The sequence below is a fragment of the Sphaeramia orbicularis genome, chromosome 12, assembly GCF_902148855.1.
Source record: "Sphaeramia orbicularis chromosome 12, fSphaOr1.1, whole genome shotgun sequence".
In the NCBI taxonomy this organism is placed as follows: domain Eukaryota; kingdom Metazoa; phylum Chordata; class Actinopteri; order Kurtiformes; family Apogonidae; genus Sphaeramia; species Sphaeramia orbicularis.
In genome coordinates, this window is record NC_043968.1 from 47,118,587 (window position 1) to 47,145,192 (window position 26,606).

Here is a 26,606-nt window from a genome sequence, read left to right on the forward strand (position 1 = left end):
ATGTGTATAGACACCATTATTATTATAAAAAATTAAATGCAAGAATACAATTCTATTCATCGCCAAGAATAAATTCACAATGTGTAATGTATGACTGTGAGGACAGAGATCACACCTCAAATAAATAAAATATAAAACTAATATAAAACCTGGTTAAATAAATTCAGAGTTCACACTAAGGATGTGTTTATCACATCCCTGTTATACTTTCAAACAAGTTTTTCATGAATCTAAATGTTTGTGTGAATTTACACTTACTTAATATAGGAGTACTAACAGTTTCTGCTGCTTCATGTCTTTATCTTAAACTGAGCTATCAGGATGCAGATAAAGTCAGTCTGAGTGATGATAACAGACTATTGTTATTGGTCTTCATCATTAATCTACTGAACTCCCAAAGAGAAAACAAACATTTAAACACAGACTTAACAAAACAGATTTATTTACAAAGAGACAATCAGTTATTCTCTGCAGGACTGATTAACAGTAACTGATCACATTAATATGACTTTATTAGGGAAAGGTGATGAAGTAAAAATGTTAAATTATTAATTTACAGAAACAGAAAATAAAACTAAATGAACAAAGTCTAAAAAAGTTTCAACAATTATCTAATCTCTCTTTTATACTGCATTTGGGACTTTTTTGAGGAATTAAAAATACCAAAAAGTAAGAAACAATCAGTGTCTTATAGTCAGATGACATCCCGACATGATCATATGTATCAAGTGTCTGCAGTTGTGTTGCCATGAGGGTATTATATTCACATTTTTAAATGTGTGTATGGAGCCACAGGGGATTAAAAAGGCTATTTGAGTTAAGAGTTCATGAGTTTATGTTGTTATGATAGTCAGCTGTTTTCCAAGATATTCCCATAAAACTTGATAAACATGGAGAATCACTAAATTCTCAAACACACAACCATTTCAGGTGGACATCAGCGGCAGAATCCTCGAGTTCTTCTACTCATGTGGCCTAAAATGCCACATTTGACAACACTACACAGCCTGGTGTATTCACCCTACAACTGTTTATGGAAACTAGGCCTGCATGATTTGAGGTAAATCTGTCACATGTGATAACATTGTTAAATTTTGCAATGATGACATGGCTTGCAATAAAAAACACACAAACCTCACAGCTGCTCCCAAACTGATACCAATTACCCTGAGGACAGCTGACAGCTAGTGGAGGCTTCGTCTGACTGACCAAACAGCCACATACTGAGTGTGAATACACAGCACATGTAAATTACATTATTTTTGTTATTTGCTAAATGTCAGATATAGTCACATGTTTATGGTAAATGTTCTTATTGCAGTTGATGAAAGTGTGATTCATTGTTGACATTGATTGAAATGTAATTCACATTTTCCTTTTTTGGAACTTTTCACTTCAGCTTAATTTGACAATTGTATGGAAGCATGGTTATTGACATCAGACATAGAGACATAGAGATATTATAGGCAGAGTTCTGGTTCTGGCTCTGTTCTGGAGTCTCTAAACCTTGGCGCTTTCTGGCAGACTAGCCCAGTTCACACCAGTTTAAGCCTTTGGGTGAACACAGCCTTCACCAGTTTGACATCTAACTTAGACATCTAACTCGTACTAATCTCCAGCAACACTTGGAATTCTGTTGATGCCCAGATTGCCACCGAACATTTTGTCTCCTCAGCAGACCACTGACACTTCTCCATTTTCTTCTACTTCCCACTGAGCACAGCTGCTGATTACGTCATGGTTCATGAGGAAGAACCAACTTTTTCTGGTTCAAAGTGAGAACCAAATTTTCAGGTTCAAAACCATTTTTTTCTGGTGTAAACACACTGGGTGGTTCAAAACTAGGTTCAGGATCTGGAAGTGACACAGAGCCCTGCCGGTGTGAAAGCTTTATTAGCTCCTTTAAACACACACTGAAGGTCGAGGACCTATTAAGGTTATTACATACTCTGCAAGAACAGAGAAACTTGTTCTCTTTTCTCGCAGCTCTTGTGTGGGAGGACTTGCAGCTTGTTCTCGAGACATCATCTAGGAAGAACTATTTTCCTTTGTGGTGTCTGACAACTACTATGTGATTGGTCAGAAATTGAAAGTGGGTGTGACTAATGTGGAAAAGCAGAGGATTTCTCATGAGTTCTGCCCTTGAGCTCCTCATAAAGTATGAAATGTCCTGACCAGAACTCACTTTTTTCTTGTTCTTATCACTTCTTAAAAAAGAACAAATTTCTCTGTTCTTGCAGAGTATGTACAGGCCTTTAGTGGTGGCAGGCGGAACTCAAACCTTTGTGACAGTCTGTTCACCAATTGATTCACAAAGGAGGTGTGACACACGACTAGGACCAGGACTTTAAAAATTTATGTTTTTTCAATCTGAGGTTGTATCATTAGAATAAAAAAATACATGACATCTCTACACCACACCATATGAATTGAATCAGAAGTTAATCATTAGTTCAGATGTACACTTGTTTGTCAGAGATCATAAAATACAGCGGTGCATTACAATAAAATGTCTGTTCCACACGTCATGTTTAACTGACGTTTATTTAAAGTGACAACTCCAAGGTAAGGATGTCTCATTTCATTAAGTGCCTGATGCCTCTCTCTTCAGGTCCTTGCCTCAACTCCTCCACTCACATCTCTGGTGGGAGGGCCGAGGAGTCGAGGTGAGGACTGACCCAAGGAGCTACACCTTCAGAACTGGAAGAGGGGTTACTGTCCTTCCTCTGAGCTCGACTCAGCATAGATCGTAGCAAGCATCGTCCTGTAGGGGTCATTACCCTGTCCTGTGATGTCCTCGCCCTGAACTGAATCTCTAAATGCTGATGATTGTTGCATCTCCTCTGTCACGTTGCTCCCATCAGCCCCTGTGGCTCTCATAGATGATTTCACAGCTTCAGTCAGGTCCTCTGACCTTGATACAACAGGGTACAGATTCCTGGAGACACCTCCTATACTGATGTCAGTGGATACTGACGATGGAATGAGGGACTCTCTCCTGGTGTAGACGCCCTGCTGTCCATGGAAATGTCCTGATTGTCTGTTCATCTGTTTGTGAGGAGAGAAAGAGTTGGTCAGATATGCTCATGTGTGATCCTGTATTCACAATTTATCAGATGCTGTCATAGCTACTAAATATTCCTTTAATCTTTGTTGTGAGCAGCTGTAAAAATGAATATTCTTCATGCCATTAAACTCATGCAAATTCACACATATAATCTGCTAATGTCACTAGATATCAAAGTAATATACAATGAGAGTTATGTAGGAACATCTGGTCAATGCAAGATAGCTATAATCAGATAATAAACAAGTGGTGCCAGGCACAACAAACCCCGCCCCTCGCACGTATTGTATCTTATTTTGGCATTGATCCAGCTGATGTCATCATGTCTATGCATGTGCTGATGTCAGCATATCAATTGCTTCTATATATATATATGCCAAGTTTTAAGTAAACTGAAAAAAAAAACTGATGTTTTTACAGGCATGTGAAATTTCTCCTGTTAAAAGTAAATGGGAGGAAAAAAAGCATTTAAAATTCATAAAAAAAAATTTAACTTTGACCTACTTTTCCCAAAATATAACCACATCTATTCTGGGTCACTAGCAATCTATAAACCCCCTTTGGTATGAATTCAACCAATAGTTTTGCTGCTACAGAGATTTCAAATTTCACTGATAAGTAAATCGGAGAAGAAAAAAGAATTTAAAAAATTCATAAAAAATTGAATATTTGACCTACTTTTCCCAAAATGTAATGGCATCTATTCTGGGTCACTGGCAATCTATAAACCTAATTTGGTATGAATTGAAGCAATAGTTTTGCTGCTAGAGTGTTAACAACAAAGAAATAAACAAAGAAACGAAGAAACAAACTAAAACAAAACCCCTTGCCTCCCTTTTTCTTTTTTTTTTTTTTTGGGGGGGGGGGGGTATACAGTAAGTAAAAGAGGTATTCCAAGGTGCTGTGTGGCAGCAACCATAGCAGGATAAAATGTAATACCATTGATGGCCACTGGAGGCTGACTTGGACTTCTTCTTGCCTGCTAACTGGGTGTGACTTGTAGAGCCTGTTTATTTTCTTCCTGACAGCTCTATTGTAGTTGTGGTCTTAGTTCACTCTTAATTAAAATACCTGGCCTGTTAGCATAACTTGGCTACATTAGCTAATGTTGTTTTGGTCGTTTACGGTCCATCACCGAGCCTGCTCATCAGTGTGTTTACACATCATGTGATATTGGCATTATTGTATTACAGAGACAGAGCTACTCATGTTATATATTATTCAGGAACCTCGATTAATTTCAACCCACTGTTTCAGTAACGGTGTTACTAATCGCATTACACTACAAATTTTTGGATCATTCTTGTTTCGTGTGAATTGTTGATGAGAGGAACCTAATGTCACTATTTTGCATATCTGTTATAGGTGATATATTCAAATGAACAGTCTCCACTTAATTTAGCATCTGCTTGACCAAAAAAACAAAGTTAATTTATTCTTTTTATATAATTGTAAATAAATTTGTGCAGTAATGGGTTAATCACATCTACCATTGATGCTTGTCAGGAAAATTTTTAACCTTGGGTATGGTTAATAATTTTCCTGAAAGTCCAACTTAGCAGGTAAGTAAGCTGTCATACAGACCTGTCAATGAAAGCCCAACATGGCAGAAATTAGCTTCTATTTGATGTGAGACCTGACTAAATGAGGAAAAAAAATAAAGATGAGCCTCCAGAACTGATGAGACTGGAATGAGTCCCGGAAAAACAATTGATTTAGTAATTTTTAGAGAGGAGCTCAGTGTAAGTCTGTAGGAGCCAGAGCTTTTTGGAGCTAACCCCAGTGGCCATCAAGGGTATTGCAACTTCTGCAGTGGCTTTATGTTGGAGCAGAGGTTGTTGCCCCTTGGTATTTACAAACCAATTGTGTTTTTTGTGTCATTAAATCACGTCAGTATATTTTACAGACTGTTCATGAGTCCTTTTACACAACACAAATATTATGCTGTGGAAAAGTAATGTTGAGTAAGGCTGATTTTTTCTGAGTCTTCCTGCTGTGATAGAAGTCATAAACCAATCACACTGTACAGACACCATTCGACAATGGTGAAGCTGTTGGTATTCAGCTACCTTATTTAGTAGCCTATTATAAAGAACACAAAACAGAGCAGTATCACCAACGACTATACTATCAGGATCAGGATAATGAGGAGTTTTTATAAAAGTAACGTTAGATCCAGTTGGCACTATGTGTGTCATTTTAACCAGATTCAGCACAAAGACCCAAAGGAACAGAAGACACTGGATCAGACAGAGTGGAGACACAAAGACTGCAAATGAAAGCCCCAAGTGATGAATCCATTATTATTTAAGAAAAAAGAGCTGCTGCAAATCTACTTCTGTATTAACATTTTTGAGTCTTTTTTTGTCTTGTTCCAGATTGTAAAGACCTTTATTCATATAGCTGATTTTGAGATGAATAAGCCTCTTTTGTAAGAACATTTTTGAAATGCTGATATCCTACACTCACATTTTGTATGACATTTAAACTGCTACTGGCTAAATCCCGAAAGAGATTTCCATGGGCTTCACGAAGAGTTGCTCGATCTTACATCTTTTACTGACTGATAAGTTAACAGAAAACACTCGTCAGTCATATCTCTCATGATACTACTTCCTGTTTCTCATGAGAATGGTATATTTTTGTGCCTCTGTCCTGGCTATTTCCATACTCGCTGTCAAATCTAGAATGTGCTTGATGTGCTCCGGCTTAGTGTTTTGGCGTGTCTGAGTAAAATAAATTTGACAGCTGATCAGTAAATAAATATTTTGTGCCTGAAGGAAACTACCTCCATATTATAGCACAACATTTCACAGTTTGCAGTATGGCTAATTTCAGTACTTAATCATGGCAAGTTTCACCTTTTGTATTTTTTTTGGCTTCACCTTTTAAAAGCCAAATATGGTCAATTGATCCTTTGCTAAGCCTCGCCCCTCTTAGCTACCATTGCTACACCTGTCAAGCTTTGGCAGTCAGTCTGTCATTCTATGCTGTGTCCAATCTTATCAGAAAGATATTCTGTAATAAATTAAGAAATAGCAGAGAGAAAAACCCCAGAAAAGCTACCTTCACAACATAGTGTTCAACATCATACCACAAATCAACAAAAACAAACTCAAAGGTAAGACACTAAGTAACACTAGTTCATTTAGTACACAGTTGTTAGCTTAATTATTAGTCTTTTTTTTTTTTTAAATCACTGATTAAGTTATTCATTTTAATTCGTGCTCAAGTGTTTTAGATTTTTGTGTCAATAATCAGTAATGGATCTCCTAAATTCTCAATCAGACTGTATATCGGGGGTGGGCAACTCCGGTCCTCGAGGGCCGGTATCCTGCATGTTCTAGATATTTCCCTCTTCCAACACACCAGGTTCAATTAATGATCAGCTCATCATCATGCTCTGCAGAAGCCTGATAACGATGTACTGGCTTCCAGGTGTGATGGAAGAGGGAACTATCTGAGGGTGTATTCACACCAGGAAAGTCCGATAGTCCACTTGCTTTGGGCCGGACCAAATGTTTTTTTTTTTTGGGTGCGGTTCGCTTTCACATTGTACATTTTTGCAAGTGGACCAAAATCTGTAAACAAAACCACGTGTGCTGAGGTCATTCAGCCATTGGACAGAAATGAGCAGTGTCGATTAAAGCGTGAAGTCCAAAGTGAATGGAGAGAATCCTGGAAATTTTGCATGCTGTTTTTGTTATCATCATAGCGATATGGTTTTTATGGATGCAGACATTTGCACAAATGTTTGAGCAGCAAGAGCATTTGATACAACATCAGGTTTACAATACTAGCAGCATTGTACCCGTACAATAGCGCCCTCCCGTGGTGCAACAGCGGCATTGCACCCGTATGCTCTCCCATACTCCAACACGTGTCGGACAAAGTTGCGCTGGGGCAGGGCTGAAACGTACATTATATAGTAGGATTGTAGAATTCATTTCTCAACGAAGAAGACACAGGGCAAAACGGCTACAGAGGACAACGCTCATGTGCCGTGCGCACATCATGTTGTGATTATTGCTCTTCTTCACGCAAGACGTAACAGGTATGAAGTTGGAATTATGCTCGTATGTCAAAAGACTGTTATCAAAAAGCATTAGAGCTACATACTGCTTACCTATGTGTAGCTATCCTATGTCACCGTTAAGTTTAGCCAGGTACAGAATTCCTTAACGCAGGTAAAGTTTGCTGGGGGTGATGAAGTTGTTTATTATTTTTCCTTTCAAGCACAACAGACAAATCTAACCGGAGTTCTGAAAATGAAATGTCCACGTTACTGTTTTGTATAAGCACTGAATCCAACCCATACCCACACTGAAGCTCTTTTACGGGGAACATAAACAAAAATGATACTGGCTTTGACCTCTGCCTTTCTACAGAGTGAATATGAACTAATAATGCACCATTTCCACAATATTAGGTTTCTGCCTGTTAAAGGGAAGTTTTTCCTTGCCACTGTCACCAGTCACAAGTGTTTGCTCCTGGAGGATTCTGTTGGGTTTCTGTAAATTGGCTTAGAGTCTGGTTTTGACCAACTCTATATATAAAGTGTCATGAGATAACTTTTTGTTGTGATCTGGAGCTATATAAATAAATTTGATTGACTGAGTGATTTGACTGGTTTTCCCCTGTAAGTCGCTTTGGAAAAAAGCGTCTGCCAAATGCATAAACATAAACATAAACAATATTAAAAAAAAAAAAAAACAACTGTGTTGGATCAGGTCTGGGCTGCTTTCATACCTCAAACGAACCACACCAGGGTTCGTATGGTACTGCGCTGAGACCACCTCTTCAGCTGGGTCTTGGTTCGTTTGTTTGGTCCGGAACAGAGTTTGGTGGTTTTTATTCACACCAGCCCAAAAGGTCCGAACCAAGGGAGCAAACAAACTCTGGTTCGTTTTAAGTGAACCAAACAAGGCAGGTGTGAATACACCCTAAAACATGCAGATACCAGCCCAGGACCGGATTTGAATACCCCTGCTGTATACAAAAAGTAACGTGAGCACTTACATGAGTTATGATCTATGAGCAGCTTTTAACTTCAGTAAAGAAAAATTACACCCCCTTTCTAAAATTAAAATACAGTACATCTGCTATCAGATGTACAGGTTCCATCAAATATATATAAACAGTCAAAAATATAGGTTAATGAATGACTGTGTATAATGCCAGTGTGTCCTCAAGGGCACCAGTGTTAAAAGTGGTGTTGTTGATGTTTCTAGATGACTGAAAAACAAAAAAAAAACAAACAAAAAAAAAAGATCATAGGTACATATTAAGTCACTAAATATACTGTAAGAACATCTATGAGCTCCCTTCACTGCTTAGGGCTTCACTTGCTCTGGAAGCTTAACAGGCCTCCCATGGGAGTGAGTACATGAGGAGTCAATTCTGGCTCCAAAAAAACTAAATCCAAAGGCCATTGCCATCTTGTGGTAGTGCACAAATGAAGTGGCCATCTCACAGCGGCTGCATCCACTTCTTTTACACAGTCTATTGGAAATTGACAGTATGAGTAGAAATGTATTTTTACAGCTTATTTGTACAATAATGGATTTACTGAGAAAATTAATTTCATATTCTGTTCAACTAACAAATAATAAGTCATTTATTAGTTACTAACATGGTCATTTGTTTGAAGAGTGGTGATAGTGACGTGTTCCTGCTATTATATTGGCCTACCAGACAACCTCCATAGTCTGTGCCAGTACAGAATGTGTTCCTGTTAGACCTCAGGAACACGTCTGGAGTCAGTAAATTTGATGTGTTTCTTTTTCTGAAAAGTAATTGCATTTAACACTGACACACAAACACTTCCACTTCAGTGAGTGGAAACTACAACACAGGAAGTACACACGGCCACGACATCACATCACTGCAGAGAGGCATGAAACCAAAAACTCACCAACTGAAAGTGAAAGCACTTTAGAGACTACAGAGAAAGACAGCAGGAAATGAACAGAAATAAGCAGCATGGAATAAAAAAGCAGGAAATCAGTACGAGGTTGCTCAACATCAGCTCAACACAAACCTGTACAGAAAAAGCATACTGCACATACAAACACTGCCAACTGTGATTTTTCCTTGTAACTCCTTACAACCTGACTGGAGGAGTCTATCAATCAAATATCAGGTCAGATTTAATGGATCAAACTCATTTGTTACTAACTCTTAATAATGTCTGTGTGCATAAGGCAGGGCCTCATCCTCATGTCCATTCTGCTCATGTGGTTGATTGAAATGTAGTTTTGAAATGTAGTGATGAAGTCACAGATTTGCGATCATAACATCATACCTCTTTGGGAGGTTTTCCAAGGCTGACGCTGCTGTGGTCTGTAGGTTCTCGTCTGTTTTTCCTCCTGATGGTTCGAAGCAGTAGAAACAGAGCTCCTGCTACAAACACTAAAAGGAAACCTGCTGCGATGCCTCCTGCCATCTGGGTGTCCACATCTCCGAACTGCTGCTGGTCATTGAATGTACCACGAGGAACTGTAGAAACAGATAAAGGGAGATGACAGTCAATGCACCTTGAACTACAGAAACAGAAGTCTGTTAATTAATGTTTTATTAAAGATACAGATTAGGGTTTCTTGAACATTAGGTCATAGGTGCTGCATGATTAAAATTGTAAAGCCAGCTTATCTGTCAAGTATACAACTGCAAAAGCCTGCTATTTAAATTGTTGAAGAAATGTAAATGTAAAAACGTCTATGACTGAGACAGCATGTCTAGTCAGTGTGCAGTCTGCTCATTATCTAATCCTATTGGCAACAATTTTTATACTAGTTAAAGCTTGAAAGAGTCAAGAAGTATGCATTTCAGAATTATTAAAGCATGCTCTATGCATATGTCACATGCTTGTCGACAGTAATTGGAATACATCTAAGAAAGACCAAAGACCTTAGAGAGCCCACACCAGTACGCTGTGTGAAAACGCCCCGAAGTATTAGACCCTGCTGAGCCTCACATGTATGTACTTCATAGGTTTATATATATGTGTGACATGTTATGAATAAAACTATCTATTATTTTCACAGATATATCAATGTGAGCATCAGTGCATGTCTGATCATGTGATTGAGATAACACACTGAGTCTGTTCAAATGGACTTTAATGTCTCAGTGTCAGTGATAGTGCAAACACCTGATCTGAGTCTTTAATCTGCTGTGGTCACCGTGTAGGTTCCTTCTCAAAATAAATATCTGGTCACTAATTTTTAACAGATTTATAAGTCTCGCTGAGATTTGTCTCCATTTACCTGCTTGTCCTCTCTGCAAGACTTCGATGTCCACTGAGGCTGAAACTTCTTCTCCTGATTCTTCATCTCTGGCGATGACCTGCAGAGTTGTCAAACACCCAGAATTAATGTAATCAGGTTTAAATTGGGCTTTATTAGTAATTAGTTCAAAGTAATTGCCTGACTGGATTCTGTTCTCCCTCAGATCAACAACTTATCAGAGCTCAGATTTCGTCTGACACTGAAGTCTGAGTCAGATAATGGTTTCATGCTGTGAAGCTTTTAGTTTTAATCCTACTCTGATCCTCCTGCTGTGAGGCTAAGTATCCAACGAATACACCTCAGTACACCCAAGGACCAGATCCTCGTGCATGGGCACTGACATTTTACTCACTGCTTGTTCACAGACAGATGTCAACTCCAGTGATACATAAAGAATAAAAGCCCTTAAATTATTAAAATAATATGAAGTCAACATTCAGTAGTTCAGTATCTTCATAAAGTAGGTTAATTGTTGGAGATTAAAAACAGATTTCCTTTTAATCGCATTTAATAGTGCTGAGTCACTGATTACTGCTCGGTAATGACGACCATACACTAGAGGACTTTCAAAAGACTTTGGAGAGACTCAAGTGTGAGAAAGGCAGAGGAGAGAAGGGTGAGATTATAGATGTTTGTCCAGAAATCGCAGTGAGTGCCTCATCTTATTCTGACAGATGCTCATGCTCCACCTTTTCCTTTATTCTCTGGGCTTATTATTATTTTATTTCATGTCATCTTTAATTTCTTTTTACCTGAACTACAGTCTGTGTCTCTGAGAACACAGACAAGGACAACTATCTTTGTTTTATACCTGATGAAACATTTTAGACACTACTGTAGCAGTTTTTTTTTTTTTTTTTTTGGCTTAACAGGCCATTTGTCTCTCTGAACTTCAAATGTTTCTCCACAATACACCTCTATTTCTTTATATAAAAAAATAAGGATGTGGCAGACTGAACATTACTGAGAACACTGGATGGGGTATAGAATATTTTAGATCATAATTTTGCGTGCACACTTTTCTATGCACATATTAATGGATGAAGTCCATTTGTCACAGGGTTTTTAGTAAAAGACTATAAGATCTCACAAACAGGATCACACTAGGGTCATGATTTGCAAGACTATAACTAGACTAATTTTGAGACCCCTTAATGTCAGAAAAGACAATGGAACCAAGCTCAGTACACAGATGTGCTATGGTTCATGATCACTGGTCTCCATCTATCTCTTCTCTGCTCACAGATCATACCAAACTGGATTCTGTTGTTCTATTTCTGCTTCATTTTAACTTCTGACTTTAGGGATTTCACTTAAAACAGTTTAATGCTTCCTATTTGATGATGCAGAGAGCATACAGGGTGGGGAAGCAAAATTTACAATGAACATTTAGTTGTTTTTTTCTCAGCAGGCACTACGTCAATTGTTTTGAAACCAAACATACATGAATGTCATCATCATACCTAACACTATTATCCGTACCTTTTCAGAAACTTTTGCCCATATGAGTAATCAGGAAAGCAAATGTCAAAGAGTGTGTGATTTGCTGAATGCACTCGTCACACCAAAGGAGATTTCAAAAATAGTTGGAGTGTCCATAAAGACTGTTTATAATGTAAAGAAGAGAATGACTATGAGCAAAACTATTAGGAGAAAGTCTGGAAGATACTATTAAAGAAGAATGGGAGAAGTTGTCACCCGAATATTTGAGGAACACTTGCACAAGTTTCAGGAAGCGTGTGAAGACAGTTATTGAGAAAGAAGGAGGACACATAGAATAAAAACATTTTCTATTATGTCAATTTTCTTGTGGCAAATAAATTCTCATGACTTTCAATAAACTAATTGGTCATACACTGTCTTTCAATCCCTGCCTCAAAATATTGTAAATTTTGCTTCCCCACCCTGTATATGTTAGTTCTTGACAACGTTCTTTTAACTGAACCTCAGTGTTTCAATTCAATTCAATTCAATTCAATTCAACTTTATTTGTATAGCCCAATATCACAACAAGGTTATCTCAAAGGGCTTTACAGAGTCAGTTAGAGTAAACCATAACCATATTTCATAAACCATGGCTAAATAGTGAGAAACTGTTAAATAACATGAAAATGTCAATGTGAGAAGAAGATTGCTTTAAGACAGCTCATCCGGAGTTGTGAGATGAAAGGACTCAACTCTTCTCTAAAATTATCATAGTTTCATTCTAATGGAACTGGATGAAATTAAGGTAAACACACCTGTAGGATATGTCGGTCGAAAGTATGCACACGGTCCGTCCTGGCAATAAGAACACCTTCCCGTGTGATGTGGTACAGTCCTGATGAAGGGCGGAGTGAGTACTGTACATTTGGATTCAGGCCCTGTGATTGGACAGGTGCGAAAGGCGTCATGACTCAGCAGTTGTTCACTTCACCAAGGTAGTAATAAACACATAAGCCTCCATGTGACTTACATCAGAGAAATCCTGGTCCATAACCTGCATGAGGAGCACTTGGTTGCCGTAGGTGGACACAATTGTGGCAGGGCTTGAGCTCGGAGTAACAAAGCCTTTATAGGTGGTTGTGTTAAAGACAAGGGGAAACCTGTTCTCTCCTAGAACCCTGATTAGAGCCGATGCCACACTGTACTTCAATGGGTCATCCAGCTGAGATGCCTGCAGGTGTAGATGGGTACAAACATGGACAGGTTACAAGCACAAAAACCAGAGAGACAGACATGAAGCTGGTCCTGGCTGAAAATTTAAGACATTTATTTGTGACTAAAAAAATTGCTGTGTGTGGTCAGATGATCAAACATTTGCCAAACATAACATCCACCTAAACTTGAATGGTAAATAAAGAATGTAAGCAGTAGTACTTGTAGAATCAGATCATTTTATCTGTAAAAGCCTAGACAGGTCACAGTTAAAACACAAAGAGGCTGACAAACTGATTATCTGTGATTCCATTTTGAAGTATCAAATTGGAGCAGATTAACAAAACAGCTCAAATTAAATGAAATCCTAAATTTTGCAAAATATTGCTCACTTACAACTGCAGTATTTAATATCATTTTAGTATCATACAGCAAATATTACACAATTACCTTCCAGTTTGCTGTAATTAAAGTGGTATAAGAGGAATTCTAAAGCCTCAGTCACAAAGCTTCTTACGAACGATGGGTTCATACGAATCTCCTGGTTCGTATGAGTTCTGGAGTTCATAGACATTCGTGGAGGGAGCAGTGGTTTCTTACGTCCGTCTTATGAAGTCTGTACTGGTGCTGTTCAAAACGCAAGAGCATCTTGAGGCTGCCGTGAGAAAATGACATGATTTTGTGTCGTACGAACACCGTACAGTTGTTACGGTCTTTGTAAGAGTGCCTTGAGACCTTACTACGTCAGACCTACGGCCATTTAATTAATTATTTTGTCATAAGTTGATTGTACGTCAGCCCTACGTGAAACTCACAGTGCTCTCAAGTTGATGGTAGGAAAATCTTACACTGTTTCAGAATACTTAGATCAGTATATAAACAGTGGCCGTGTAGTAGAAGTCCCATGTGGTGATCATCGCATTCGAGATGGTAATAATGTCCACAAGACTAAAACTTCTACAGCTACAAGATGAAGAAGAGGAAGATCCAGCGGTTGTGGCTGCTCTTTCAGTCCGACAGCAGCAGAAGAAGAGCGACATTCTAAACCGCTTAACATAAAAAAATAAAAAATAAAAAAAACTCAATGTAGTTTAATACCCCAGAACAGTGATCCATCATCATCAACGTTCACGTGGACATCTGTAGTCATGTCCACTTTCACCTCTGCAAAAAAACTGAACATAGTGTAATCTTACAGTACTGTTCATTTTTTATATCATGGAAAAATCTTGGACTAGATCACTCACCGGGCTACAAACTTAGGAACGGTCCACCAATACTCCATTCTTATAAGTCTGCCTTGAGAAGGTCGTACAAAATGGTCCATAAATTGTTCGCACAATGTTCGTAGCCGTTCGTAATGGCATTTGTGACTGAGGCTTTACAAAGACCTTCACTTCTGCTGTTTGTCAGTGATTTCAGGTTGTATAACATCTACCCTGTGACTCCTGATTTTGGTTAATCACACAGTTTCGTACAGGTGGGAGGTTTAAATATGTGACTAAGAGCTGTAATTACCACTCATTCAGATTCTGTCAGATGAGACCTGGATATGATGCTACTGCTCTATTCTTGAGCGGCTTCACTTTTCCATAACACCAAGAAACAACATCAGAATCTGTTGTTTTTGTCTTCTTTAATTTTGGCTCCTGCAGCTTTAAGGTAGTCTTGAAAAAGCTAAAATATGTAAAGTTAGATTGAAACACCTTTTAAAATCCTGTCACATGACTGATCAGTTATTTCTGTTTATAGTGAGGAAAAAGAATCAGTCTCCAGCCATTTCTCAAATATTCCAATGAACTGTGAAAACTCGGCTGGTGGTAACAACAGGTACTGTGCATGTGGAGAGATGAGGTAACCAAATTATGGTGTGTTCCATCTGAACTGAAAGTCCCAGAATTTACTGGTTTGTTCACATTCTACTATCCATCTTAACACGTCACTGTAATAAATAGATACTGTGTTGCATAACATGTTGATGTGAACAGTTTTAATGTTGATTTTCCAACTTGTTGGAACTGGAACATGGCCAACACTAGGTGTGATATCATTAACATTTCTGCTCTGTTTATTACAGCCGTGTGTAATGTAGCATATACCATCACTCTCTAATGACACTATGCAGCAAAGTCCATTAGATTCAAATCAGCTGATGGAAAATGCACACTGCATTTTCCTGTTTTTTTTGTTGTTGCATAATTTCAAAAGTTTATCTGGAATTTGCTTGAAAATGACAAGGAAACATAGGTACCGATTGATTTTTATGTATATTTGGTGTCAGCTGTGAACTGTAAATAAAATCACTGAAATATACCATGATGCTCAGTCTGAATGAAGGTGTCTGTCGGCGGTCGTTCACCGCTCTGGTTAACCGGATCTCACCCGTCCTGTTGTTAATAACAAACCTGCCCTGGTCGCCACCTGTGGATCAAACACACACATCTGTACACACATGTACACATTATCATCACCCTCACACTGATGATGGAGCTGAAAAAAATCTCACCAGACAGGATGCTGTAGATCAGTGGAGAGTCCAGACCTCTGTCTCCATCCTCAGCCCGTATTGGACCAGGAGAGAACACCAGAATGAGGCTCTATGTCGGAGAGAGAACACTAGGCTTTTATTATTGTGGCATCACTACCAGCAGCACCAACTTCAAGAGCAACACTACACTAGCATGAGTTCGCTGTTAAACATGCTTTTTGTGTGAAATTATTGAAGCTGACAGGTAAGGAGGCAAGTATCGATTTCTAATAACTTTGTATTACTTTGGGGGACCATATTTTCTCCTTTACCCCTTTGTTACCACAGCCCATTTTTTCATCATCAAGTTATTTTTGTTTGGCTTAATGACAAATGCTAGATATGTTTTCACACTTGAAAAAAACACAGCCCAGTTTAATCTGAACTAAGACCACCATCCATGAGATCTTATCGGGTGCTTGTGGTTTTTACAATATGAATACAGTCATACAGATAATGGGTTATAGATTTTGTGTTTTGGCGAAATCAAAATATGCCTAAATTTAAAAATTACACTCTTTTTTTCAGAAAAATACTCTCTCTCTCTCTCTCTCTCTCTCTCTTTGTGTATGTGTTGAGCATTGATGTAGAGCAGCAGAATTGTATTCAGATTATGTCTGGCTGACTCTGATGAATAACAACAGCTGACAATCAAATATTTAACCCGCCTACTTGTGTGAAAACATCTTTCAGTGGCTAAAATATGGGTGTGACAGAGTAGATTGACTACATCTGAAAACATAGACAAGGAGTAGATGGAGAAGTCTTGTGTCCTCTCAGGCTACGTGAATTACAATATGCTGAAAGGTAATTCTAAAAGTTTTGTGTTTAACTATCCATCACTGCACAGATTTTTGGTTAAAGCCTAAAACCAAAAATCTTAATGCATTAATGTACCTCTTCTTATTGTGGTCATTGAAGGACTTCAAATCAAATCATTTGTGAATTTATGGAGAAGGACTGTATGGACAAAGTCTATTTTAATTACAAAAGTGTTTTTAAAAGTATTTTAATGGATACAAATCTGATTTCAGCCAATGCCCCTGGTCCTAAAACACTAGAAACTATCCCTGTCAACACATTAAGTCTCCAGGCTGTTATTTGTGTAAATAGCATCCCATCATACAGGTTCTACCCAAGCAGGCACCGGTGGGGCTGAAAAATGAGGCCAACACAGAAGAACCGTAGTTCCTTGAATGCCCTCTTCAGGTATGCAGCAAGAGTGAGTCAATCCCGCAGACCTCCATGTTAAAATGCTCATCTTTACTGCAGAAATAACCATGGGACGACCAAAATGCAAAGCTTGAGACAATGGCATTCCACAAACGTGAATTGGTTACACAAACGACTATATGTCTACTTCTTATATACGGGCTGTGGTGTTACCTCGTTAACATAAATAACTAAAACTGTACTGTTATAGTGTTGATAACACATGTTACCTGATGTTTCTCTGTGATGTTGGCGCTGTACACTGGGCTGGTGCAGACAGGAACATCAGCAGAGACAGGTGTGCATGGCAGGAAGTGGGGATACTGGTCGTCTCCATCCTGGATGTTGATGGTCAGACTGGTGGAGGTGTTGAACTTCTCTAATGTGTTGGCTTCCTGTTTCAAAACCATTGAACCAAAACAATTTGATTTGAACTTTAGTTTGTTGTTGTTCCATTTCTAATTATCACCTTTACTTGTCAAACTGTTCCTTTTAAGCTCAGTGTACGGAATCCGATGAAACTCAGTTTTTAATCTTATTATTTTATTTTTTTGTTAGCTGAAGGCTTTGTAGAATGACTAATCTTTGTTAATTACATTTGACGGGGTACAAATTATCCTGTATAAACCACAATAATCAGAGAAACTAGTGATGTGTTTACGCTCAAACATGTGAATCATGTGATCATATGACGGCTCACTTTGGGTTTCATTTGAGCCCTCCGGTTCTGTTATCGTCAGGCTGATTAATTAACAGATTAACAAGGATTACCGTGGCCCAGATCAACAGCTGCAGGTGGGTTTTGGTCTCATAGTCCAGCGGTTTGTCCAGAACAACACTCCCACTGTTTGGTAGGTCAATCCGGAAGTAGGAGGAGTCAGGCTGCAGGTGACAGATGAGATTAGAAATGTGAGAAAACATGGAAGCACGGAAGTACATAGACTTACTGCCAGATTCTACTATTGACTTCTGTTTTTGTTTTTAGTGTTTGTTTGTTTATTGTTTTTTATATTGGACCTAGAGTCTGGAATGAAGTTGAATTGAATTGTTTGATCATTCAGCTCAGTTTGTCTATATAATTAAAAGTTTTCCCATTTTACTATGGAAGAATAAGCGATCTGCAAAGTTATAACAGCTGAGTATCTAAAATCGCTGCTGTGTATCACATACAGCTGACGTGTTGAAATATCTCCCAACTTTAAGTCTGTCAAGTGATTACAAGATGAAGGTATATTAGACAAATGTATACAGGATTAAGAAATTCTCAAACTAGGAAAATGTCTGGTTTAATGTTTAATTTCAGCCTTCTTTTCTGTGTGTTTGTGTGCTGTATCTTACTGATGACTGATCAATGATGTATGTGATTGTGTCTCCATCTGCATCCACAGCTTTCACAGTGAAGACCACAGAGTTCACGGATGTCAGCTGCCGAGACATATTTCACAATTAATATTAACCTTGACGTAAAAAAAACAAAAAAACTAGATCATTTATGAATTTCAGTTGCATTGGCTCATTCTGCAGATTTTCTAAAACATCAACTTTTCGTCTGTTGAAGTGCACGTTCATGCAAATATGTCATCACATAGCACCAAGGTCATTAGACATGGACATATGGCCTGCTGTAGTTTAAACCAAGCATCAGAATGGAAAAGAAAAGTGATTTATGTGACTTTGAATATGGCATAGTTATGAGTGCCAGATGGGCTGATCTGAGTATTTCCAAAACTGCTTCTTTACTGGTATTTTCACACACACAATCGTCTCTAGGATTTACAGAGTGGTTTGAAAAAGAGAAAATATCCAGTGAGTGACAGTTTTCTGAGAGGAAGAGCCTTATTGATTCCAGGGGTCAGAGGAAAATGGCCAGAGTGTTAAGTGCTGATAGGAAGGCAACAGTAACTCACATAACCAGTGGTTATATGAGAGGTTATATGAAGAAGAGCATCTCTGAATACAAATCATATCATACCTTGAAGCAGTAGGGCTACAGCAGCAGCATATAGACATTGGCCACTTTATTAGGTACACCTGGCACTAGTATGTGTAATAACAGTGAGTGTAGATATAAAGCAAGTGGAAACAGCCATCATGACGTCACTCATAGGTTTGGTTTTGAAGCTTTGTGTTTGGTATTTCGCCTTCACCATCTCAGCATTTTGGAGCCAGAAGTGACTCCACCCCAGGCACATACAGGTGACAGTGGTAACATGTAAACTAAATTTAATATATAAACACACTAGTACCAGCTAACAAACCATATGATACAGTACTGAATTAATGCTAATGTTAGCTAACAGTGTGTCGGCAGGTGGGTTATGTCTATGGAAGGATAATTTATGCGGGAAAAAAATCATTTGACAGTATTGTTTGTGTAATGTCATTACTACAACTACATCAGAGCCGTCTGTTAGGTAAAGATGGCTAACAGTCAAATAAAAGTCCACACAGCAAACACAAAGAGAACGCATGCCTGATGGAGAAATGATGTACAAAATTATATATAATAGAATGTCCAAACAAAATGAGGCCATTATAATTGCTGGATAAATGTTTTTTGTTTTTTTTTTTAAGTATTTCCAGAGATATTAACAAGAAGTTAACAGACCATGATCACATGGCAGCTATTTTCCTCACTCAAAAGGATTATATAGCACTCCTGTGTTCAAGTCTTATATAGGTAATTATCCTAGCCCAGTTGCTATTCATATGATACTTTCTCTTTACTCTGAGTGTGAGGTCAGAGGAAAACGATCGCTGTGTCAGTATGGTCAATTGAAGCCAGGATTTTTTTGGGAGCAACCACCTAGTGGTGATCAATGGTATTACACTTTGATACCTGCCAGTAGTTTCAGTCTCAAGCAGTGTTTGTTGCAGTGTGATCTAAAACAGATACCATCAGCAGGCTGATGTTTAATTTGGATTATGTGTTTTTATTATTTTAGCCATTTAAGACACAGAAAAGCAAGCAGAGGACAATGACAAATGGCTAAATGTTCCTCAGAGAATCTCTAGGTGTACAGGTGTGTTTCAGATGTTTTACCTCATTGATGTAGACTGGCTGTGTCGTCTCCAGTTGGAATTTTGGTTCATTGTCATTTTCATTGAGAATCTGGACCAGGATCCTGTACTGACTCTGAAGACACAAACAGTTTAAATGACAGATGTAATCTTGTTAACATCCCTTCTCTGGCTGGACGTGTGACTCACCTGTATGACATCCTCTTCATAACAGGTGAGTTCTGCTATCAGCAGCGATCCTTGAACCTGTGGAACACAGACTAATGTGAGGATGGAGTGTGAGACTTCCTCCAGGTGTTTGCATATTCAGATGTACCTCACGATCCAGGACTTTAGAGGTGGAGGAGTTCAGTCGGATGGTTCGTCCATCTAAAAAGAACCAGTCAGCGTTTTTTCCGGTCACACAAATACGGAAGCCATTAGATCCAGGCTCTGCAGTGACACTGAGGTTTGCTATAAACTGTCCCATCGGGCTGTTTTCTCTGATGACTGCAAAGATGTCTGACCCTCCCAGACAGAGACTGGCTGGAGGAAAAACAGGACTATCCTGATGTGAGATGTCTAAGGTCTGATCACAGCTTAATATCCTTGGTGAGTTTGTGACATACCTGTAACGATATGGTAGGATAACCTGAGGGTCACCTGCAGGAGCAGCAGCCTGCAGGGTTTCAGCATCTTCCTCCTCGTTCCTCCAGTTTCTCCTCTCTAATCAAAACAAATCACTTTAAACCTTATATTTGTCATTTTGAAAGACAAAGATTAACTAGTTCTATCAACAGAGAGGCATTTTTTGTGTTCACCGCTAAACTTGACACTTATCAGTAGAGACTGAAAGTCCCACCCCTTCCAGATGTGTCCCATAGAATCTAACATCAGAAAAAAATTGTATTGCTGTCAATAATGAGACAAGGTTTTTCTTAATCCTGTTTGTATTATGCTATCATTTACAAGTATGATGTTTGTCATTTTGAAATGTAATTTTACAAGTCAAGAAAGTGTCAGTTTGTGGTAATACTGTCAAACTATCAGACTGTGAAAAAACATAGATGCAAAGATTGTACCAGAAAGTGGCAGAGGTGACGTCATCACAACTGTCTCTCTCAGCAATCTATTCAAATTCAGTGAAGATGTCTCTGTAGTTTCAACATGACCAGACTGTGGTGATTTTCACCTCTGATTAATAATTTCAAGGTGGTACAGTGTGAGTGGCCACAAGTTGCAGCAGCTCTCAGTTGTGATTCCCTTTCTTTAGTATTTATTATTTCTTCTTTGTACATTTCTAGTTCTTTTATTTTCTTTATAGTTCATGTTTTCACTCTTGTATGTTTTCTGCATGTCTTCTCTGCACTTGTTTTTTTGTATTTTACTGCTTTTTACGATTAAATTTTTCCGTGGTGGGATCAATAAAGTCGTATCTAGGGATGCACCAATACCACTTTTTTCCAGACCGAGTACAAGTACTTACATTTGAGTACTTGCTGATACCGAGTACCAATATGAGTAGTTAATAATACTATTACAGTTCTTAGTTACTTTTGAAAATGTGCTTTATTGTCGTTGTCATTAGTCTGACTGTAACAAAGTACTGCTACTGACATTTAATGTGTTGGAATGAGCGTTTCTCAATCAATCCACCAGGGGGCGCCACTCTGAATTAACCATACTGGACAAATACCACGAAGAAGAGTAAAATTTTTTGAGAAGAAGAAAGTCAGTAATAAAAAACATGGGGACGACAGAGGGAACACTAATGTAGAAACTAATGTTGATATTGATGAGGGTAGTTGTTTTAAATCTGTCAGTAGTTTTTCTCTAACTCACACAGTCACTCTTTGAACAGATCCTCTACCTCCACGGTTCCTGGTGGTATTCTCCGTCTGGGTACGCATCCACGAGCACCTGGAAAATGGATGGAATGTACGCAGAAGACAGACAGAACGCTCCGTCCGTATCTGTCTGTGTCTTCAACGTTACTTGCAGTGTTACTCTTGTCACTGTCATTTATTTAGAAAAATCTCCACACTGCTGACATTACTCCTCCACCGTGTACCTGCTGCACTTAACTGCGAATGTCACACTGCAGTAAGTGGTATTGGTGTGGTTGTATTGGAGTACTTTTCTGAGTACGACTACAAGTACACAATCTGAGGATCAGACCTGATACTGGTATCTGTATCTGTGCATCCCTAGTCCTAGTTTATCAGAAATGTTTCACTTTGTTCTCGAAGATTGAGACAAAATGTGCAAAGTTGATGACATGTAATGACAGATGCAGCCCATTTAACTTTTTAACACCAAACTACTTGTTACTTAACTATCTTAATCACAAACTAAAATGGTAAACATTATGTAAAATTGGTGGCACAACTCAAATGGGATCACAAACTGACTTGTCTTTCACATTAGACCGTCAATCATGTTTTTTCTGGAGTTCGGTCCCACAGGACACAGAGGAGGGGCAAGGATTACAACTTTCTATATGTACATGGCAAACTGTCCTTTCCAACAAGGAACTGTGAAGAGAGCCACACGTTTGCTTCTGACCATTTTCAGCAACATATCAACCCCATCAATTAACATTAGTGCACTAGAGGTATTAGCATATATTTCATTGTACTAGCAGCTAATGAACCTATCAAAGCCCAAATGAAACATCTAATTAGTACACAGTGTCGCACCTGCTCAACCAATCCCCCACCAAAAATAGATGTGTTATTCCACTAATACATCCATGAGCACTATAAACAGCAGCGTCACTTCTCTTTTATCCTATGTTGGACATTGGGCAGACTACAGTGACTCACTACTCACTCTAGTGTTACAAAGTTGTAGTTAAGCTCAGTACAGCCTACAATGGAATACAGTAAAATATATACAGGACATACACATCATTAGCATACAGTAAAAAAAAACAACAACATAATTTCTTCATAAAAGCTCCTTAGACAAGATATAAGAAAACCATTTTATACAGAAATGTATGTATTACAACAGATTATTATGGCCATTGTAAGTATGTGTATGATAAAAACTAATAATATATGGAGCCAGAGGAGTGGAATAATATATGTGAGGGGAAAATAAGATTAGAATTTCTGCAACTGAAGTTAAAGATGTTTTTTTTTTTTTTTTAAACTAGAACTGATCTATTGTGCTGTTGTGTGTTCTATTCCTAATTCATGAAAAGCGCTACCTTCTCTAAAAAAAATTTTTCTCCTAATTATTTATTTGTTTATTAATTTTTTCATTAATTTATTTTGCAAATGGATGACTTCATAATCTTTGCCATGCTCATTTTCATCTGGTAAATCTCTAAATGTAATGTCATAAATTTTTCTTGTCTGGCTTTTCTTGCAGTGTTACTTTTCCCTTCCCAGCTCTTTAACTATGCTGTTACTCATAAAATTGGAATAAAATATTATTTTTTACCTCTTCTTATGACATAATTGTGATAATGTGATTTACTTTTGATAGATAAAGAGTAACTGGGACTCAGTATGTAATCATTGTACTTGGTCAACGGTGATTACTGATGTGTATAAATAGGGATAGATGGAGGAATGTGTCTGAAAATAATATGATTCCAACATTATGGACAACAGCGTACAAAGGCCCTAATATTCCATCATAGATTGTACACATTTCTTGAACCTGTTGATAATTGTCCAAATAAAACTGATGACATATAGACTGAAGAAGAAGAAGAAGAAGAGGAAGAAGAGGAAGAAGAAGAAGCAATAGTGAGATTAAAAGTCTAAAAACACTGGAGCAAATGGTAAAAATAAATAACAAACTAAATGAATAGGTAGGACAACAAGAAACCAAAGTAGAAGATGATCACATAACAACTGAATGCAGTATTAGATCAGCAGCAATGCAAGAAAGGAGAATATACCAACAAACTGGAACACTATGCCAACCAAAAACATCTACACAGTCACATATGTACACATAAAATGTTGAAAAAAATATAATCAAAAATAAAACACTGAAGTAACAGCCAAAATAATAGATTTGCAAAATATAGCTACATTCACAAAACAATAATATAATGTGGACAAAATATATAGAATTGCCATATTATGAATGACTTAATGGTTCTCTGCCTTTTGTCCTCTTTATTGTTGAGTCTTTCTCCCTAAAATCAGATGCTGTGTGAGTCATTTGACCTTTGAAGGTTTAGTACAATTATACTTGACCACAGACCATCTGTAGCTTTGGGGTCTGTAACTAATTCATATTCATAGTCATTCACTGAGTCCCAGTTTCTATTTGAAACATTTTTTAGATTCATCACCATATTTACTGATTGTGACTGAAACAAGATTGAAAAGGGATTAAAATGACCTCATGTTGTTCACGGGTGATTATAGAATCAGACTTTAAAATAAAACATAGGTTAAAATGGAAAAAAAAAACAAAAAAAAAACAGGAATGATCAACCATACATGGGCTACATAGCAGCATTAGCCATCATAATCAGTCAGCAGTTTCACTCTGTAGGCCTAATGTCTATTCAGCCATCAGATGTATTGATATTAATTTTTATTACAGTAAGGGCTGATCACATGACTTCCTGTAGAGTCAGATTTTACTAAACTCATTATCAGAGTATTAGTGAGGGACTCAGACTATGAATGACCACTCTGTGAATAAATTAAATCAAAACATTTTCATTACAGGTCTGCAAAAGTTGCACAAGTCCCTTACATAAGCCATAAAATGGAAAGTAAGAGCATGAGAAAATCAGAGTAACTTCAGAAATATGAAGATGCAACATGTGTGCAATGCAAATATAATTAAATATAGTGTAATTAATTTCTGCAGGTAGATTCTTCCAAATAAAAAGCCCCCAGAGGGGGTTGTTTAAGTGTCTAATGGATATCTTATTACCTATCTTGCACTGTTCGTAAAGTCTGTTGAATTCCACACAACCACACCTTATTCTACTTAATAAACACCTGATCCATGTCTTATTTAAAAAGGAGAAGTAAAAAACACTACTGTGGCCATCATTATCTTCTTGCAATAGGACTAGCTGGGTGGCAAAAACAGTCCTATTAGTACCGCAAAAGTAATTGGAATCCAAAAAAAATTACTACTGAAAACTACTGGACTTCTGCTCTGACAATATTCCCAAACTCTGAGGACTGGTTTTTCTATCAGGACAATGTTCCTGGCCTCAGCTAGGTCAATAAAGGCGTGGATGACAGACCCCCAGATGAAGACCCTGTCATTGCCAGCCCAATCTCCAGACCTGAACCCACTTTGAAAACTTCTGGAATATAATCAAGAGGAAGATGGATGGACACAAGCCATCGAACATTGCTGAGCTTTTTGAAGTTCTATGCCAGGAGCTGCATAAAGTCATCCAACAGCAACGGAGGAGAGCTAAGACACATAAAAGCTGTCACTGAAAATCAGGGTTATTCCACCAAATATTGATGTCAGAACTTTTCCCAAGTTACAACATTAGTATTGTGTTGTTTAGAAATGAATATGAACTGGTTTTCTTTGCATTATTTAAGGTCTAAAAACACTGCATCTTTTTGTTATTTTGACCATGTGTTGTGTTCTGCAAATATATGCTCTAAATAACTATATTTTTATTTGGAATTTGGGAGAAGTGTTGTCAGTAGTTTAGAGAATAAAACAAAAATATTCATTTTACTCAAACACAAACCCATAAATGGTAAAACAAAGAAAGTGATTTTGCAGTGGCCTCTTATGTTTTTTCCAGAGCTGCGTGTGTGTGTGTGTGTGTGTATATATATATATATATATATATATATATATATATATATATATATATATATATATATATATATATGTATGTAAGCTCCGCCATGTTTTGCACATGCAATATCCTCTTCATAAGTTTCATGAAAATATGAGCAGCAATTTTTAGTTATCGGCTGGTTAACACTCAGACAAACATGAAGGATCTGCTTGGTGCGTAATTACAGCCAGTATGCTGAATTTTATGCTAATGTTATACTAGTAATCCCTCAATCCAGTTAACATGTGAGAAGATGATAATGAGGTTGCATCACAGGGTTATCAGTCACTCTGGGACTGTGAAGCTAACAACACTGCTTCTGTTCCAAACTCTCTTCTCTCAGCTGAAGTCAAGACATGACTCAACATTAGGCTAATGCTAACATGCTAATGCTGCACAGAGACAGTGAACACAGTAAAACATTAAAGCTGAGAAACCTTCAGTCTCATAGAATTTAGTAAGGTTACAATCTGTTTAGAAGATCCAGCAGTAAGTTTTACAAGTTGAAAATTACAACCATCCTGTTCCTCAGGTTTCAGGGTGTCTGCTGAGCGGGTCTTTGAAGATTTGACATGTTATTTGGAAGGTAACGGTCCCACATAAACAACACATTAGAAGCTACAGACTCACCTCAGCCTCTCTCTCCTGTTGGTCTATGTGTGGTCAGTGTCTCTTGCCCTCTGCCTGTCCGGGCCTCCTGATGTCATGTTTTCATATTTTCACTTTGTTGAGTTTCCCCCTAGAGCACAGCCTGTCACTGTGAGTATGGGAGCATTAGCAGCTCACTGTGGCTTAACAGCATTAATGAGCTCATAAGTAGGTCAGCAGGACTTTAAACCTCCAGCCTGTTTTCAGTCACATCATTTCCTGACACGTATCATTACTAATAACCTAACTATTGTTTTCACTCAGTGTTATGTAAAATTCACAAATGGGCCATGTATTATACTTATGTCAACTAACTTTTTTAAAAATCTGGTTGATGTTGAAAGACTTTATTTCTTTGCAGTAGAGACAATTCAATGAATATTGTACAAGGACTTTGTAGCCATCACTAATTCTCAACCTGTCACT

The 26,606-nt window shown here is 37.9% G+C and overlaps 1 protein-coding gene across 3 annotated transcripts; it reads right to left on the minus strand.

The window, feature by feature from the left end:
- Nucleotides 1-425: 425 nt before the first annotated feature.
- Nucleotides 426-26,326, minus strand: cdhr5-rs (cadherin-related family member 5, related sequence). Of its 3 annotated transcripts, XM_030148818.1 has the most exons (16): nucleotides 26,170-26,326; nucleotides 20,845-20,855; nucleotides 20,362-20,460; nucleotides 20,070-20,278; nucleotides 19,943-19,999; nucleotides 19,776-19,868; nucleotides 18,071-18,157; nucleotides 17,504-17,614; nucleotides 16,963-17,127; nucleotides 15,500-15,590; nucleotides 15,308-15,414; nucleotides 12,812-13,012; nucleotides 12,597-12,719; nucleotides 10,336-10,414; nucleotides 9,372-9,565; nucleotides 426-3,048 (listed from the first exon to the last, which is right to left on the minus strand). In XM_030148818.1, exons 3-16 carry the CDS (start codon nucleotides 20,426-20,428, stop codon nucleotides 2,713-2,715), a joined length of 1,920 nt encoding a protein of 639 aa, XP_030004678.1. In that variant the 5' UTR covers nucleotides 20,429-20,460; nucleotides 20,845-20,855; nucleotides 26,170-26,326; the 3' UTR covers nucleotides 426-2,712. The 3 variants fall into 3 exon arrangements, with proteins under 3 accessions (XP_030004678.1, XP_030004676.1, XP_030004675.1); XM_030148816.1 differs by lacking the exon at nucleotides 20,845-20,855 and having other exon boundaries at nucleotides 20,362-20,458; nucleotides 26,163-26,326; XM_030148815.1 differs by lacking the exons at nucleotides 20,845-20,855; nucleotides 26,170-26,326 and adding an exon at nucleotides 20,554-20,619 and having other exon boundaries at nucleotides 20,070-20,274; nucleotides 20,362-20,458.
- Between the last annotated feature and the right edge of the window lie 280 nt (nucleotides 26,327-26,606).